Here is a 17,424-nt window from a genome sequence, read left to right as displayed (position 1 = left end):
CAGTTCGTGTGAAAAGAGTGACGGAAAGGCGGAATAAAAACAGGAATTTAAGCTATCGCAACTAAAACGATCCATTGCCATGGAGACGCCTAGCTGCCTGTGTGATCGATGTCGAGTTTTGCAGTTTGACGTTTGTCGTTTGTCGTATACCTCAATTGTAAACTGCATCGTTGCATGGAGCTTCTGTAGCAGAAGAGCAGAGATGGAGGCTGGCAGGTGCTTATCAGTTGGACGTATGCGGATAAGCGAGCTCTGACGGACCGACTGACAACCGTCGATATCGAGAAGACACAACGACAAAAAAGGGAGTTTTCATTTGATTAGAAATGCAACCAGCATTGTGCATTCAAACAGTCGGTACATTGATGCACTGGCCGGGCACGATTGAAGGCAGAAATCAGAAGGACGAGCGTTACAGGAGCAAAAACAGGAGAAAAAAAACTCTCAACGCGGACAAACGTGTCCATCCATCCGCATTCGGGCCGGATGTCTAATCTCGCCGAACGTCAACCGAGACAACGCTGGTGGGTGGAACTACGTCCACGTTTGTCATCACTGGGAAAGGATAGAAGCAAATAACGTTTTGGGTCGGATGATGTAAAAATGGGAAGAAAAACCCTTCCAACCCTATTGTATTGGTCGGCTTCCATCAGAGGCAATGACATTCGATAGCGATAAGTCCGTTTACCGATAGAGTTCGACTGTCGAAAAGAGTGTGATGCCGGTAGCACGTGTGTTTTGATTCGTGTTTTTTTTGGTTACTTACAAGGCTCGGTCGACATGATGCCTTCTCGCGAAATCCTTTCAGTTATTGATTTGCTGCACTCACATGTCATGGTGGAAGGAGTACAGCGAATAACAACACAGTGAGACATCCCGGTAGACGTGATTACAACCAGGAAGTTGATCGAAACTATTCTTGAATATTCGTTGTGACAGAGCGAGAGAAATTTCCACAAGAAAGAGACCCCAAATTGACACTAGAAAAGGATGTGGAATCAACGTAAAAAAATGCCTCCAAACAACAGCCCAGACTCCAACACACAGCACAACGCATCATTGTGCCGGAAGAACCTTGCGGTCGGTGCATCGTGGTGCATCATGAATGCATTCCACCGTCCATGGCAACGACCAACGAGCGAGTTTCAATTGATATCCGTCGAAACGTCGTCCTTCTAGCCACTACTGTTTGTTCGTTCGTTGTTGTTGATGACGATGATGGAAGGACTCTCTAGTCGACCGTTCGATTACGAACAAACGTCTCTCGCCTTGGTTTTTAGCAGTGGAGAAGGTAGGAAGCACGGTGATGTTTCATCAAATTAATCAAACCATCCATCGCTCCAATGAACGCCGGTCTGTTCGATTTTACCACCCAACGTAGCTCCTTCTGAAGGACGGGGACTGGCAGCGTTGACAATCGGCCCTTTGCAATCAGCCTGAACAGCACTGCGAGAGTCCACCTTCCACGAACGGAAACGAGTGTTCAATTTGGGTTGGGAAAACGCAGCAAAGGATGCGTTCGATGAGCAATGCGTGATTGCAGTCGCATTGCGCGTTCGTTGTCTAGCTGTTGCAGTAGAAAAGCGCGTTTCTTGTGTGGTGTCGCGGTTTCATTTTTATCCCGTCCTACTGGAGTCGTCTACTCTCAAGCTAACTGAAGGTCCTGGACGGTGTTCCTGTTGTTGGCGCCTGGATCATTGGAGCGAAATGCAGCTGCAGTTCCCTGTAGGCAGTGGTTTTTCTGCACAAATTTCGCGGAATATCGTCAATACTTAGAAAGAAAGGAAGGAAAGAGCACGAGTAGGACAACAAGAGATGCGTTCGGGTCAATTGTAATCGACCGTTGATGCACCGAACTTCAAACGTCGTCCGCGGGCTGCATTGCTAGTGTGTGTCAGTCGGGACAAAAAAAAGGGTAAAGGATTGTGTGCTGTGGTTCTTCTGACTATTTGCTCCAGAGAACTTGACAAATGTACGCACCGTTTAGGAAACGACCTTTCTGACCCGTTAGGCAGAGTGTTTGACATTTTTTCATGGCTTTTCCGGAAAAACTGCATTTCCGAATAACCTTAGTTGGTGAATGTTGGTGATGACAGCGTTTGAAAGGAAAGTTTGATGAATGTTTGAAGAGATAAACTTAACGTTTTACGATAGTTTGATAGCAATGCGCCGTTTTGAATGATTTACTTTCTTAAAATGCGTACTTAGAGGAGCTATTATTTTAAGGAATTGGAAAAATGAAAGTTTAGAAATTGCAAGCAGCATTCAAACAAAGCTATACCTATATACGATTATTAAAACCATGAGTCACAAGAAAGTCACGAACAATGACTAGTTCTCCGTTTCTTATCAGTGGCCACACCAGCATCACGGATACACACTTCAATCAATCGGTCGTGATGGTGTCAATTTTGCTTGAAATGACTGCAACGCCATGGGCAAGGGAAATGGACCAGTCAAGGGATGCAACGACACAGGAAGCTCTTCTACTTGCTCAAAATCCATCCACTTGCATCAGACCGACCACCTTCAGCTTGTGCTTGATCGAAAAAGCAAACATCATCGGCTTGGATCGATTTCCTCTTCAAGCGATCAATCATGCCGCCGACGAGAGGAAGGTAATTGAAGTCAGGGCGCAGTTTTACATCAGTTAGTGCATCAGCACAGAACGGAAACGGAAGAAGAAAGTAAACGAGACGATGTCTGGCATGAGTTAATCATGAAAAACAGGAAAAAATGCAGGGGTTAACAATAAAAGAACGAGTGCAAGATGCAGCCGATGATTTGAATGACTCTTGAGAGGAGATTTTGCACTTGGTGTGGTAGAATGAGGTGGCCATCGACCGAGTCCCTTCCTTAATTCGCATGAAGCCTTTCGATTAACATTCAATCGTAGCGGTGGCCGTTCCTGCCAGTCTGCCGCAAGCGATACGCAAAGGACGCTTAATTCCCGGTGGCCACTTTACCGTAAAGACGATAGAGAGAAGAAAGGAAAAAATCGCTTCCGAGCAGTTCAGGATAACGATGTGTGAGAAAAAAGGACTTCTAAAGGGTTGGAACGAAAACCAACCTCGCAGTCTATGTGAACAAATGATAAGCTTGATGCAATGGAGCGGCAGTGAGAATTCGCGGAAACCGAGCGCTCCTTGACTGAGCCGGGCGAGAACGATTCACTCGAGATCCTGATGCACCAGAATGATTGAGCAGATTTCGAAACTTTGCTTCAGCACACACTCACACACCCATGCGCTCACCGAGAACGGGAAATCTTCATGATACTAAGCATTCTAAGGATCTGCCTTCACAGAGCCCTCCACAGAGCTGTCGTTTAGCGAAACAAAGTTTCAAGCTTCATCCGGTTTTGATTTCCCTCCACTCTGCGGCCACCGACACTCGCCCGTCCCTGCCTGGAGGCTATATTTATTCTTTTTCTTAGCGAGCTCGTGCATTCGGGTGTGTTTCTGGAAGGATTCCACGGACGTCCTCATACCGTCGTTAGAATCGTTATCAGTGGCGATGCAAGTTCGTTCGGAACGTTCCTTTGCCCGGTTTGACGCTTCTTAAAGTTCATCATCATTTCCTCGTCGTCTCATTTCCTTTCCCCTTCTGTGCGGTCCTGTTCTATCGGGAGTGCATTTCTTGGCTGCAGCACGGGCGGACTCTGCATCCTCTTTCTTGGAATGCACATCTTACACTCAAACACTGTGGGTGCGCGCGCGTGTGTGTGTGTGTGTGTGTGTGAAAGTGTCTTGTGCTATCCGAAGCTGCAGAGCACGGTTATCAGTGCTTCGAGCTGATAGCTCTCCTTGCCGACTTGCCAGCCTTGTGCCGTTCGTTGAATGGTAAAACAGGAAATCACTGCTTTCGAGATCCGTCGAAGCACGAGAAGTTGGAAAGAACTCGCTTCCTCGACGAGTGTTGGTGGTCACCGGGGCAAGAAGCAAGACGAACCGATCTGCAAACACCGACCAGCTCTGGTGCAAGTCGAAAAAGGAAAAACACCGTTGTCTTCTTTTCCGTAGGTTGTGTCAAGAAAAGGCTCTGCATTCCAACTGATACCGAGTGAAGGGATGCCTTTCTGCAGCGATGCCTTCCTATCGTTGCGTTGCAACAGGAATCGGGATTCGGGATTGGTTCTGCAGGGGAAGACGTCAAACCATCACCAACCACAATCCTGTTTTTCACAAGATTGCACTCCTCCCCGGGGACGCATCCTGTGAGATGACGTTAAATATTATTTATAAAATTTCGTATCACATAATTTATAGCGAAAACTGCATCGCAGAAGATTTGTTCGACTGCGAACGAGATAAAAGCACACTCCCGACCGTCACTGTGTCGTACAGTTGGTGTGCCATCTCCCTTTTTGGTTTGGTCAAAATAGAAGGAAGAAGGATTGTCCCACTGTGAGCAGGAAGTGGTGTTCATGCTGTGTCATTGTTTGGGGAATGGCGATACTTTTGAAGCCTTTTGGGGATGCTGATTTCGTTGCATGCTCGGTGTGGTAGAAATAGATTTTCTAAACACCACCTTCCTACCAGCTACTAGTAGCAAACTGCTACCAGAGCAGTAAGCATAAAGAAGGACACCTAATCCGACATATCGTTTCTCGCTTGGTTCCAGCGTCCCACTTTCACCGGCTCCAGGGAGGGAGGGAGTACACGATAAACGACGACATTTTATTTCCGTTGTCGTAATAATATTCGGAAAGGTTTTTTCGTGTGTGTGGTGTGTGTCCAACGCCAGAAGAAGTAATCGGGAAGCAAGTGGAGCGGGAATTAAAAATGCATGACTTTGGATGTGCACCAGGCGACAGCTTTTCCATTTCCGGATGGGATCGTTCAACGATCGAGTGCTTTCCCGCTGCTGCCTTGGTTAAAGGAGAGTAAAAACACGGTCGGATCGGTTGTTTGCATAATGATGAAGACGTTCGATAGGTTCGAAGTTTGACACTCCATTATCGGGCAAGCGTTGGCGTTCGGATTATTTTCAAACTGCCCTGTTTGAACGATAAATGTGGATGTAACGAAGGGCTTTGGCAATGTAATCGGGATTTTACAGTACATGATGAAAGTGTTTATGAGAAAAAGGGAAGAAAGGATATTACACACATTTGATGATATTTTGCATGATTTCCGATGTTAGCTCAGTTCCAAAGTTTGTTAAACGCGCTGAACCAGCGCTTCAGTTCGAGCAATAAATCAAACATTTTTTTCACTTACGTTAACGAAACAATCGATCAGAAAGATGGAACAACTGAACAAAAAAGGGTTTGCCATCTTTCTCTCTTTGTCTTTCACGCGAAACTTACCTGCAAAGAAAAAAGAAAGGAAAGGAAATAGAAAATAGGATAAATATCGAAAAGAAACATTAAATGGCAATATGACCGTGGGTCGTTCGGATCTTGTTGCGAAATTTATGCACGGTCACATAGTCGCACAGACTCGATGGGATGGCCGGTTACTCAAAAGAACGTTCCTATCAAAGATGATCCCTTCTCTTGGGCAATATTCCTCCCAATACTAGTAGGAAATCGGCAATAAATTTTCCCATCGTTAACGTTCCTTCATCCTGGCGAGCTGAAATAGCGAAATCTATCATCATATCCGTTTTATACCATGGATGCCGCTGGCAGTATCTTTCGGACCTAGGTTTTATAGTGATATGTTCGCGCCAGAGAAAATTCTTTTTTCGTTTAAAAAATTTGTTTACTACGTTTATATTGCGCGACGTTTACAGGCAACGCTTTTCACTGTTTTATATGTTGTTAGCTTAGCAATGATTTTACTCCATTTCGGGTGTCTCCACTTCAGGTTGGTGCAGCACGAGTCGCAGTAGGGGCAATATTCGCTCGAAAGTAGGCAGCAGGGTGTCGGCAAAGTAGTAACACTCGTAAAGAGATCGTGCCGCCAGCGAGCATGCGTCATGTCCTTCCCGGCGCAATCGTGCGACACAGTAGTCTCCCTCGAGCTCGTTGTCGAATACGTCCGGTTTGGGTGCACCGAACTGTAGCTTAAACCGATCCGCAAATGGTCCGTGCTGGTCCGAATAAAGTCCTGCCCGGATGGTGAAGCATCGCAACAGGCAACGAGCTGGTTCGGTGTGCAGAAACAGCTCGCTGGATGAAGTCCACTGCTCAAAGTCCGAGAACGGAATGTCCAGCACATCGAGACAAAAGTGCATGGTTTCGGTGAGTCGCTCGTCGCTCAGCGGTACCACCTTGGGACAGTTGAGCAGTTCGCCGTACTGCTGCAGGTAACACTGGAACGTCTCGAACGCTCTGCTGCACAGGTCGTCTTCTACCGGTGCTTTACGCTCAATGCAACGGTACGTTCGATTATAGAAATCTGAGTCACTGGTGTCCGGCATGAAGTACTGTGCTAACACGTGCTCGTTTAGCGTTCCATCCGACTTCCACCATTGCAGAATCAATCCGACGCAGCGAAGCATTTGCTTGGTTTTGGCATCGTTTGAATAGTTGTACATGAGGTACTGATATAAGCGATGCTTTGGGAGGTTCAGGTACGTTACACACTCGTGCTGTGCTTGCACAATGCTCTGTACGATCGCACCATGTTCGGTGAATGCAAAGGAACAAGCCGTTAGGCCAACTGACACGAGAGCTCCGACCAACAACCGAGTGGTGAACATGGTGGACAATAACTACGACCGGCTGGGGTTAAAAGGTTTTAGTTTTATAGGTGAACTTAAAGCAGTTGCTGTAGATGTTGTTGACCTATGCACGTGATTTGTGGCATAAACATAACGGGTTTATCTAAGCAGCATGGGAACGGTGTGTTAATGTATCTATCACCACAGAAATGAATATCCCCGGAAATAACAACCGTATTGAAGGAAGTGTTTTTGCGCATGATAATTGGGGCGAGGAAACAGTCACGGAAGTAAAATATAAAGCGACAAGAATGTTACATGCTGGGCGAAGCTCTTGGGACAAGCTGAACAAAAAAATGCCAAGTTTGGTTGTTTTGGTTTGTTAAAGATAGCCGTTTTACTTGGTGTTTTAAATATTATTTTTATTTAGACCATTATGTTTTTTTTCACACGGAGCGCACCAAATCCTTTGAGTTAATTCACCAAAACTATAATTGGATGTCCCAAGCTAAATAATATTTAAGCTGCACATAAACTTCAACATTCCATTCAACATCATTCTTGTCATTTATGACTCATGTGGTGACTCATAATTTTCAAGTAATAAAAGCCGCAGTCTACAATACATCAGGCTTATCGCTCGCATTTCGTCCCGTTTACCTTCACCAACCAAGCTAAGCTAGAGGGTCTGGTTATTTTACGTTGAATTTGCAATAGGTTTGTAATAAGCGTCAGTCGAACCAGGAAAAAAAATGTTTCCCTAGAACCTGTTGGTATCAGCTATAGCCTACAGAAACTCACTCGCGGTTCACGGACGGCTAAGCGTACTGAACCATGAAACAATGCTTGTGGGCACCGGAGTTGCGATACACTGAAATCAACCGCCTCCAAAACAGCCATTTTAACCACCGCATATGTATCGCATATGTGCAATGCTTCAACTCTTTTGTCCAAATATGGGGACACTATCGTGGCGCCAGGGCTTTTACGATACCCTTTTTTTGGTCTGGTCGTCTGTTGTACTGTTGCATCCATTGGGTTGTAATTAATTTGCAATTGATATGGAATTTTCCTCATCAGCGCCTTTGCTCAATGGCAACGAATGGTATATTTTGAATTCCAGTAGGATTAACCGGTCTTAGTGTTTCGATGGAGATAACAATTGATAACGACAAAACTCATTTATGTGAATGCGTTGGCTTCATTTTTACAATTGTATTCAACGTTAAAATTCATCAACAATAGTTTTTAGATTTAAAGTTTTTCTCATGTTTGAAGTCTTTTCTATAGCCCACTTGCTTCAGAAACACTTCCAAATGCAATTATTTTTACTGTCCATCAATGCTCCCTGACCCATGCTTGAGATCGCCATCAGTTGGTCGCAATTTATTGGTCTCCGTAGCAAACAAAAGTTACCTTCAGCGGAAATGATGGAAGGATTGTTTGTTTTCTGGTGACACTTTCAAATACCTTGCTTGAGACGACGGCCAAGAATTGTCAGTGTTGTAACTCAAAGCATTCCACTCCACGAGCAGCACTGGTTGTGGTTGGTAGAGATAAGCGACCGACCAACACCCAACAATCCCTTGCACGGGTAATTCTTTTCTTTTCGCTCGTTTTGCTTCCCATTTTCACGCGCTCACACCCGATAAACCATCGTTCGATTATGGAAAAGCGGTAAAATGTCACAAACTCAATCGATTGGTCCAAAACTTTCCACCAACGAGCAGACCCCAATTTTTTGCACTGTCAATCGTACCAGGAATGTTGCGCCACTGTTGGCTGCACAGTGATATCGGCAAGCATGTAAATCAGCCACCAAACTCAGTGAAGGTGGTGCGAAGGTGGTCTAAGCATAAGATTTATGTTCCAGCATCGATATCGTGCTGACGGCGGTCGCTGTCAACGGCAGCCTGTGCAACCCTTTACACGGAACTCCCAAAACCACGCATACTCTCTGATACATGGAAAAGGCACAAAAAAAACGTCGTCTATTCAACGAGACTAATCAAAATCTGGTCAGCCAGGTGGATAGATTCCTTCGGCGTGTGTGCACGTTCGTTGTTGTTTGTAATCGTTCGCGTTGGCGCTTGGATGATAATTTATCACCATCGGTCGTGAGGAATGTATAACATAAGCGTTTGTAGCGTAGAGATAAAAAGTGTACTTGGTGTATCTATTGTTAAGGTTTTAGCAGTGTATTATTGACGGGGAAGTTGGTTTTACTGCATTAAACGACGGGATACAATGTGATAGGGATTTTTTAGCATAAAATGAAGTTGATAAGTCAACAACATGTGTATAATTATATCTATTTGGACACGTTTATATTATCAAAAATAACAAACAAACAATAAAATCGCACTTTCATGGGAAAATTTAGAATTCAATACGTTACTCTTGATAAAAGCCATATTCAACAACAACTTCATCTTTGCACCTCTCGCACAACCTGAACTGCTTGAAAGTGTTTGTTTAGGCCTTGATCGCGTGCAGCGTTGAGCTGTACACGCGATTGGGGCGGTGCTAACCATTGCGGTCGAATAAGCAAACTCTTTTTCTCATTCGCTTTCTGAAATGCTGTACTCCAACGCTCACCTTCGCCATACTTTTAGTCAGACGGTCTGTTTTCATCCGGTTTTGGTCGGGGAGGTAGATGAAAGCTTTTTTTGTTTGTTGGTGCGTACAATCGTGTACTTGCTTTGCTCTTTTGTTTGCTTCTTCGCAGCTTCATTGGGGCGAAACAGCTTTTGGGTTCGATCGTTTACACACCAACCGTTGGAGTAACGATTGTGTTCCTGATCTTTTAACCAATCGCAGCTCTGCATTCAGACATTTCCTTTCTTGGTAAAAAATGTGTTTGCACGTAGCAAGATATCGGATACTTATTATTGATAATCTTGCAGCTGAAGGAGATTTTGAGGTTTCGAGATCGTAATCAAGATTTCAGTTAGAGGCTCAAACCTACAGTGTTGAGAAATACTGCTTCTCTTTTGTCACATTGCACTTTACAAAACTTGATTTAACATTCTAGACTTTTGAATACATCACATGGAATTATCTTCGATACAATTTTGAAATTTGTTCAAAGATTGTCCGCAAACTTATTTTCTTACCCAAATCATTGACATTATCAACCTAAGCTCTGCGTCAAATTATCTTTCCGAAATATTTTAAGATTAATCAAATAATGTTGATAGCTTTAGACAAATTTTTTAAGAGCTGGCGTCAGTTCGAGCTTAATCTCACTCTTGGTAGGCGAGATGGAGCCCAACAGTCGGCTGCTTAAGAATTGAGGGCGGGATTTACTTTAGCTTCCAGTTGCTACTCTCGCCACTCTCGCCGTCCAGAACAAACTATCACCGGATCACCATTTGTGATCTAGAAACAGGAGAAGCGTGGTGAAGCGTGGAGGACGAGGAAAATAAATCCCTGATAAGCTTTCAACGCAACATTCGATGCAAAGGTAAGCGCGTATGTACGAGAGCATAGTTTGGGGAGCACTGCGAGAGTGATTTCATAAATCCCGAAGGTGGTTCTGGCGGGCCCAGATCGAGCGAGCCAAGCAGAATTTCCGTAATTTATTGCTTTAAGTGCTGGATGCCGATAAGCGAACTGATATCATTCTTCTTTGCCGAGCGCCAAGCGCCAGCCGACTCCAACGACGGAAAGGAGAGGCCCAGAAGAGGCTCTTCGTGTTGCGGCCGTTGAAATCTTTAGTTTTGCTCCGTCCACTGGACAGAGTGGGATGTGGTCGAAAGGCAGACAAGAAAAGGAAGGGTTGAAGAGATAAGTCAACGAGTAAAGAGAGGGAGAGATGATATGGTCCAAATGTAAACCATTTTTCGTCGGCTTAGGGATTGCTGATCGCGACAATATATCGCAAAATACCAAATTGTCGCGCCAACGTACGCCGGACGTGGTGACTTCATGTCCCGCTTTCCATACTGCAGAGAAAGTAAAAGAGTCTGTCGTGTGGATGCCGAACAAATGTGGCCTTTGGCCAGTTCTACGGTGATCGTTTAATGGCGCCAATAGAAGATAAATTGTTCCTGGCCTTGGACGATTGTATGACCACTGTTTCTTTGTGTAACAAATAGTCGCAACTGTTTTGATTGCTGAATAAAGCTGCGCATTCCTTAAGGTAGTTTGAGTAAGTTCTCTGATAAAGAAATCGAAGAGTTATCCTCAATTTCCGTAAAAGCAAAAGTTCACTATCCGTTTACTTCATTTCCAATAATGCATTCAACTGATTAGACGTTTCGCTAGCACTCTGTCCCGACTTACCAAAGAGTATGATTCATTAAAATCGGATTATTAATTAGCACGACCCTGCTCTCGAGCTAATCCTATCACAACGTCAATGCTCCGGGCAACAGTAAAAGGTTTTCGGTTTCCCGATGGCCCAACATCGTGGTCCATTTAGTTAAGCTATCACACATCAGCCTTTGTATCGAGCCGTCTTCGCCACTGGGACAACATCGCGGAATAATATCTCCCCACCACCACAAGTCAAGGACCTCTGGCATTAGCACAACCACACCGAAGGAAACGCTATCTGATAAGGGCCAAAGAAAAGCAGTCCAACAGTCGACTGATAGTATGGTCAGGGAATGAAATAAGCTCTCGTCCAAAAGCGTCTCCCCAATCAGTACGCTCCAATCTAAGCTGTGTGACGGTCAAAAACCGAACCAAAAACCAACCAAAAACCAGCCATTTTTCGATGTGTGCAGATTGTAGATTTGGCCTGGTCCTGGTTCCGTTCCTATCAGTGAACGGAACAGATGAACTGGCTGGTCGGTGGCTTCCAATAGCAGCAACAGCAAGAGAAGAAAAAGCTAAATAAAATAAATAAAACCACTTTAGATCGTATGGTTGCGATCCATTAGGTTTATCATGGCGCAGTGATCGAACGATGGAGCTTGGCGGGACTTGGACACGTCGGAGGCTGTCGAGGAGGTTCGCCGACTGTTGTTAGTCGATTTTGGATTGTGTCGACAGACGTTGCTAACAGTTAACGGACGGTTGGTGGCGTGAATCGTAAGCATTACGCTACTTACATCGCGTTGAACATCCTCTTCGCCGACGATGCGTCGATCGTTCTGATGATCTTTATGTGCGCTTGCCATTCGCGCGCTTGACCAAGACCAAGCATCCGTCGAATCTTGCCGATGGTATCACATGGGACAATAAAACTGCAGTAAATTGACACACCGAAGCTGATGAAAGTACATGCGTTCTTGAGCTGGTGATGGTTTGTAGGTCTGATGACCCGGAACATGACAAAAACAGGCAATGAAACAGGCTTTAACGGCTCATGGCGCACCTTTTTCGGAAGACATAAAATTGCTTTACGATTTACTCAAGGGCTGTATATCATGTAGATTGGTAACTATGTCATTTAGTCAACCAAACTAATCTAACAAAGGATATTTGTTGAGCTATTTGGTATGTAAAACAAAGTACTTTGAGTAACTCTTATTACGTTACATTCAAACAAGAATTTTTTGAATGAGATTCATGATACGCTAGAAAAATGACTCAATTCTATGCCATGATCTGAACGATTTTGTACTTTGGTTTGAGCAATGAAATGTGTAGTAATGCGAGTTTCTTTGATTTATGATCAAAATTTTCTTCCATCCAATGGTGTTCTGCAGAAATAAATAATGATCATTATCGCCCATTTTCTAGAGATGGCTTAGCACCGTCAGCCGTTTTATAGCTGTATCCTGAATGTGCTACAATGCAATCTCTTTTGTTTTATGAACGATAATCACAAATGGGTACTTTATCTAGTACAGTACGGGCTAATACACCGACCCTAGGTACAAAAGACCAGAGCGATCGAGTAAGAGCCGAACCTCGCTTAACGATCGTAACACAAATACTCATTCGAACCACAGAAGAAAGACCATAATGTAATGCGGCACGAGTAGATGCATAATTAATGAGACAAATTATACAGTGAACCGACGCTGGTGTGAATGTGAAAACAAACGTCATAACAGCGAAGGACCCCATCCATTGTTCCTAGGTTGAACAAACCAAGTGCTGAATGGACGAAATTAACAACATAATTACGGTTTCGCTCCAACCGAAGCAAACCGATTGGAATGTTTACCCTCGGGTCGTTCGATTCTGGACGTTCTGGAAAAGAAAAACCCGAAAATTACACCCCATTAACGGATTATTTGACTAAACAACTATTATCCAACGGGAGGGGCACATGAGTTTAGGAGCGGACCTTTCGGCGAATACGTGAGGTGAGTGATGAAGAAAACAGAAAGGAGGTACGCTGAAGCAATATGGTGTGAACTCACGCCACTGCGGTTGGCGCATATGGTTAAGTTACCTTAATCATATGGTAAGTTACCTGCCGACGAATGACTGTGTGTGTGTGTGTGGTTTTTATTCGATTAACCTGATTACGATTGTTACAAGGTGCTTTGGAAGAATAGTACCAGAAGGGAGACAAACAGTTTGTTTGATTTGGAACGAAATGAAGGGGTGTTAATTAGATGGAAAAGAGAAATGTGATGCTGAGGGCTTTTTGGTTTTTGAAAATAAACGATGTATTGTTGATGTGAGCAGTAGGAATAACATGCGTTAATTAAGAACAAAAGATTGAAACTTGATTGTTGATATCATATCATATCGAAAAAAATAGGGATAAAGAGAATAAGCATTGTATTTAAATTGTTTGGACCAGTAAATAGTCGAAGTATTCGTCAAAATGCTAGAATTCGATAAGATTTGAACACTTTAAACAGATAACATGTCAGTTAATATTATGAAGCAATTAAAAAGAAATAGGTAATATCAATATCATTGTACTTTCGCAAGAGCTTAAACCACCATGATATTCTTCTAATGCTGTAAAATGTCAAAAGCCTCAATCTATGCCCTTTTCAACATTCGCTTTTACCACGATAACACCAACTCCCGAGGTTCAACAATTCACCCGGATGACGAAAACGGTAACGGTCGCTCAGTAACGATGTTGATGATGATGATGATGACGATATTGATCACGGACTGCTCGGTGCTTGTAACTGTCAACGCTCCGGCCTCGGCCTTTGGTCGCCTTAATCGGGCCTCATCAATCTAAACATTGCGCCACCGTCGTTCTGGGTCACTACCAACAGTATTTCACCGAACGACCAGTCTAATTCATAATGTAAATAGCATAATGAGTGTGATTGTGTGTGTTGGTGTTAGAGCCCACTGCAGCTGTCAGTCAAATTAACACCATTAATTTCTCCAATCGATTAAATTGGGCAGAGGCTGACTGATACAAATCGAGCAGTGTTGTTCGAGATGGGCGTTTGTCTCATGATTTTTCGTTCGTTGTCGACCAAGGGCTCAAAGGACTGATGTCAACATCACCCCATCTAATAATGTCCTTATGGGTAATGTTTGTGTTGGGTTTGATTATTGTCACTCGAGTTGATTTGTTTTCGGTAGGATAATTAACGGTAGGACGTAGGACGGTAGGACGTTCTTTTCGGCTTTCAAGTGAATAATTGATGTTGATGTGTTGTTCGGAAGGTTTGATGAAAGTAAGTAAGTAGTTTCCAAGTAACGAGATTGCTGCTCACCTAATGTACGAGAAGCAAAATGAATGTTGGATTTTACTTACTTTGATTGAAGTAATAACTTATATCCAATATCGATTATTAGGCTGTTGTTATCAAACATATTTTTTTCTATCGTTTCTTATTTTTTGTACTTTACTGTCAGAAAAAGATAATAGTTTTTTTAGATAGTTTGTCTCAGAAGGTAAAATAACTAATCTGTTTTACTCTTCACTTTCGATTCGATTCAAGCGATTCAAATATTTATATTACCATAAGTTTCTCCTTTCCATCCAGCACAATCCTACCCATGCTATTATCATAATTGGATGCTCTCCTTTTACTCCACCACATTCCCATTAAAAACTTTTCTCAGTTTTTTTTTGCGACTGACACGCTCACAACAATCAACACATTTGCAACAACGAGCGTAACACATTCCTGGATAGGATTGTACCAGGATGATGGTTTCCACTGTCCATGTCTGCCGCAGGATTAACTTTATCTGCTTCAACCGGGTGCGGACCTTCATGACTCGCACGGAAAATGTCTTGATGTGGGAGAAAAGGATTTGGTTCGTACTTTTTCACCCGCTCTCGACACCCGGTAAGAATCGGATAAGTCCAGGATATCCCATCCGCCGGAAGAGACAGCGGAGACACTCGGATGGATTCTGACGCGATTTAGGTTCCAGCATCTAGCGAAGGTTTATTGTTTATGCGCTATTTATATCACCAACGGTATGCGCAGAGAACACGAAGCGTTGGCCGTCATGCTGGAGAGCGCACCACGTTTATTGCAATTTCCAGCAAGGTTGACAGATAAAGAAATAGACGTGCGCTAAAATCCGTCCGTTGGTCCGACATTTCCATTTCCAGTTGGGTCGCTTTTAGAAAATAAATATCATATCATACACCACAATAAAACACACGCTCACACACGTTTGAGGAAAGCAGGGAATAGACAACAAGACCAGGATCTTTATGTTTTTTGAAGTGGAAATAGAACTCTTTTCTGCTCGCCGATGATAAACAACGGCTTGTATCAGAAGTTGTTAGAAAATGGAAATGACACAATCGCGATTCTCCATTGCAGTCCAATAAAATTGCAAAATTCAAAGGGTACGGGCGTCAACGAACCGGAACCTTCCGACTGAAGACCCGAGGGTAGAAGTGCACAGGTATCATATCATTTTGTGATACGCACTTCGAGGTGAATGTATGTGTGGGTGTGTGTAGCCACCACGAAAAACATTGTCACCCGACCACAAGGTTAGAGGTTCTTGTAGAGACCTCGTGTTTTCCATTTGCGTGGTTGATTGTACTGCTGGAAAGATGAATAAAATATATTGTCTATCTAGTTTCCGATTATGACCCGCAGGTACCAGCAGGTTCTGTATGCAATACATGCAACCAACCAACCATCGTACAACCGAGGAGAGAAGATACACTCAACTATTGGTTGGGGGCTAGCTCGCGGGTCTCTCGTGGTTCCAGTTGTCACGGAAAGTATCTAGGAAATGACAACGGAACCGCGCAACAGATAGCAGTCCTAGAGGCGCCGTACCACGCCAAATGAGTTATCGCACAATTGGGGCGTTGGAGTTGTGAAAGTAATGCCGCGAAGAATGTTTGTTCTGGAGAAGGTGGAAGCGTTCTGACGGCATTTAGGAAACACTTCATCTAAATCATTTAAAAAGGATGGAAAACAGAGTAGGAGAGAGCGAGCCAGATGGGAGTTACTGCGTTATGCTGGTGAAATTTATGCACTTGGCTGCTGCCACCTTCATCTTGATACTGCAACAACGAGTGTTTCCGGTGAAACTAGTTAGGTTCGCAATGAGAGCACGGAAGAATAACGCAATCTTCTTCGGGGAAATTGTTATGAAATACTAAGAGTGGTTTCTCGACAAAACATTTATCAAATCAGTGGAGTGTATGGTTTTGTGTGATAACTATAACGTTACTATGAGAATATTGTGCTTTTCAAAAAGGTGTTTGTGATAAAGACTTTAGAATAAGAAAGATTAAATATTTGGATTGATAGAAGTTTAGCAAAGTTAAGCAAAGTTTAGTGAATTTTTTATTTTGCCCTCATCAAAACTGTTTAATGGAGATATTCATGTGCCTAAAACAATAGGAAATCATGTCAAGGCAATGTTTGAAGTTTTAACGACACATTCAAAATCTGTTAAAATATTTGAAAATTGAGGGGATAGGTCAAAATGTCTTTGTAGAATAAATGTAGAACATTTATTAATCTAAAATTTATTATTTAATTGTAATAACTGAGCTTTACTCACTTAGTCAATTTGATTTTCAAAGCAAGATAGATTCAAATTGAAATCATCGCACGCATTGAGACAGCAGTCATTGATACCATTCTTGACTTTCATTTTACCAACGATATGAAAAAGGAATATACTTTACACTTTTCGCTTTAAACGTTCATAATTTCTATTCCCTTTTGCACTTACTCCATCCAACTCAAGTATGTCTCGTCTCCTTTTCATCTGTGATTTTGTCAAACAGTAGTCAATCGTCATCTGAAGGGATCAGGAAATTCAGTTCGCATCTTTTATTCTCTCATACAAACTCATATCATAAAGACCACCCTTGCGCATATTAAAATCGAAAACCAATTTTATCACAACTTTGGTCTCAGTATATTGCAAGAATATATCAAAAGAAACATTCTACACTCTCGAAAGATGATGATTGCTTATGGTTATTTTCCCGCCCGAGTGTTCCATTCAACCCCACTACACTTTCAACCCCAACACACTTTTCGGAAAATAGACTTATAACCCTTTGGAAGATATTTCATCACAAATTCTTTCCTTGTACCTTCCAAATCGGTTCACTTCCGTTTTCGGTCGTTTCTCATGCTCTGTTCGCTGATTTAAATCTTCTCCCGAGGCTCTCTTACCTACTTCCCAACCGAGCAGCTGGGGTGATTGAACAGATCTCAACTTGATGAGATACTCTGGGTAAGTTCTACCGGCTTTCGTCAACGGAACGGTGGGAAAGAGTGTGAGTACTTCATCGTCAAAGTTGCTACCGGCGTCTACTTATACAGTTACATTTTTGTCTCATTTTAGTGTCTCTTTCTTACATTCAAATACCTCGGGAATGCTCCAAGCAAAACTTATTACAACGGTGGCGATGATAGAAATGATGATAATAAATTATGCTTCTCTTCTCGAGGTACAATTTTTGCCACACTTCTGTCAGGT

At 43.1% G+C, this 17,424-nt stretch overlaps 2 protein-coding genes across 2 annotated transcripts in view; both read right to left on the bottom strand.

Annotated features, from left to right (window-relative positions):
* LOC121595251 (zinc finger protein ush) overlaps positions 1 to 17,424 on the bottom strand; it is a 132,713-nt gene that overhangs the window by 78,799 nt on the left and 36,490 nt on the right. The gene's annotated exons all lie outside the window — the stretch shown is intronic.
* On the bottom strand, positions 5,785 to 6,651 carry LOC121595253 (general odorant-binding protein 45-like). The gene has a single exon (XM_041919094.1). The coding sequence runs from the start codon at positions 6,649 to 6,651 to the stop codon at positions 5,785 to 5,787; it is 867 nt and encodes a 288-aa protein (XP_041775028.1).

The sequence above is a fragment of the Anopheles merus genome, chromosome 3R (assembly GCF_017562075.2).
Source record: "Anopheles merus strain MAF chromosome 3R, AmerM5.1, whole genome shotgun sequence".
Classification (NCBI taxonomy): Eukaryota; Metazoa; Arthropoda; class Insecta; order Diptera; family Culicidae; genus Anopheles; species Anopheles merus.
The sequence above is the reverse complement of the archived record's forward strand: the minus strand, read 5'-3'. Positions and strand labels throughout refer to the sequence as shown.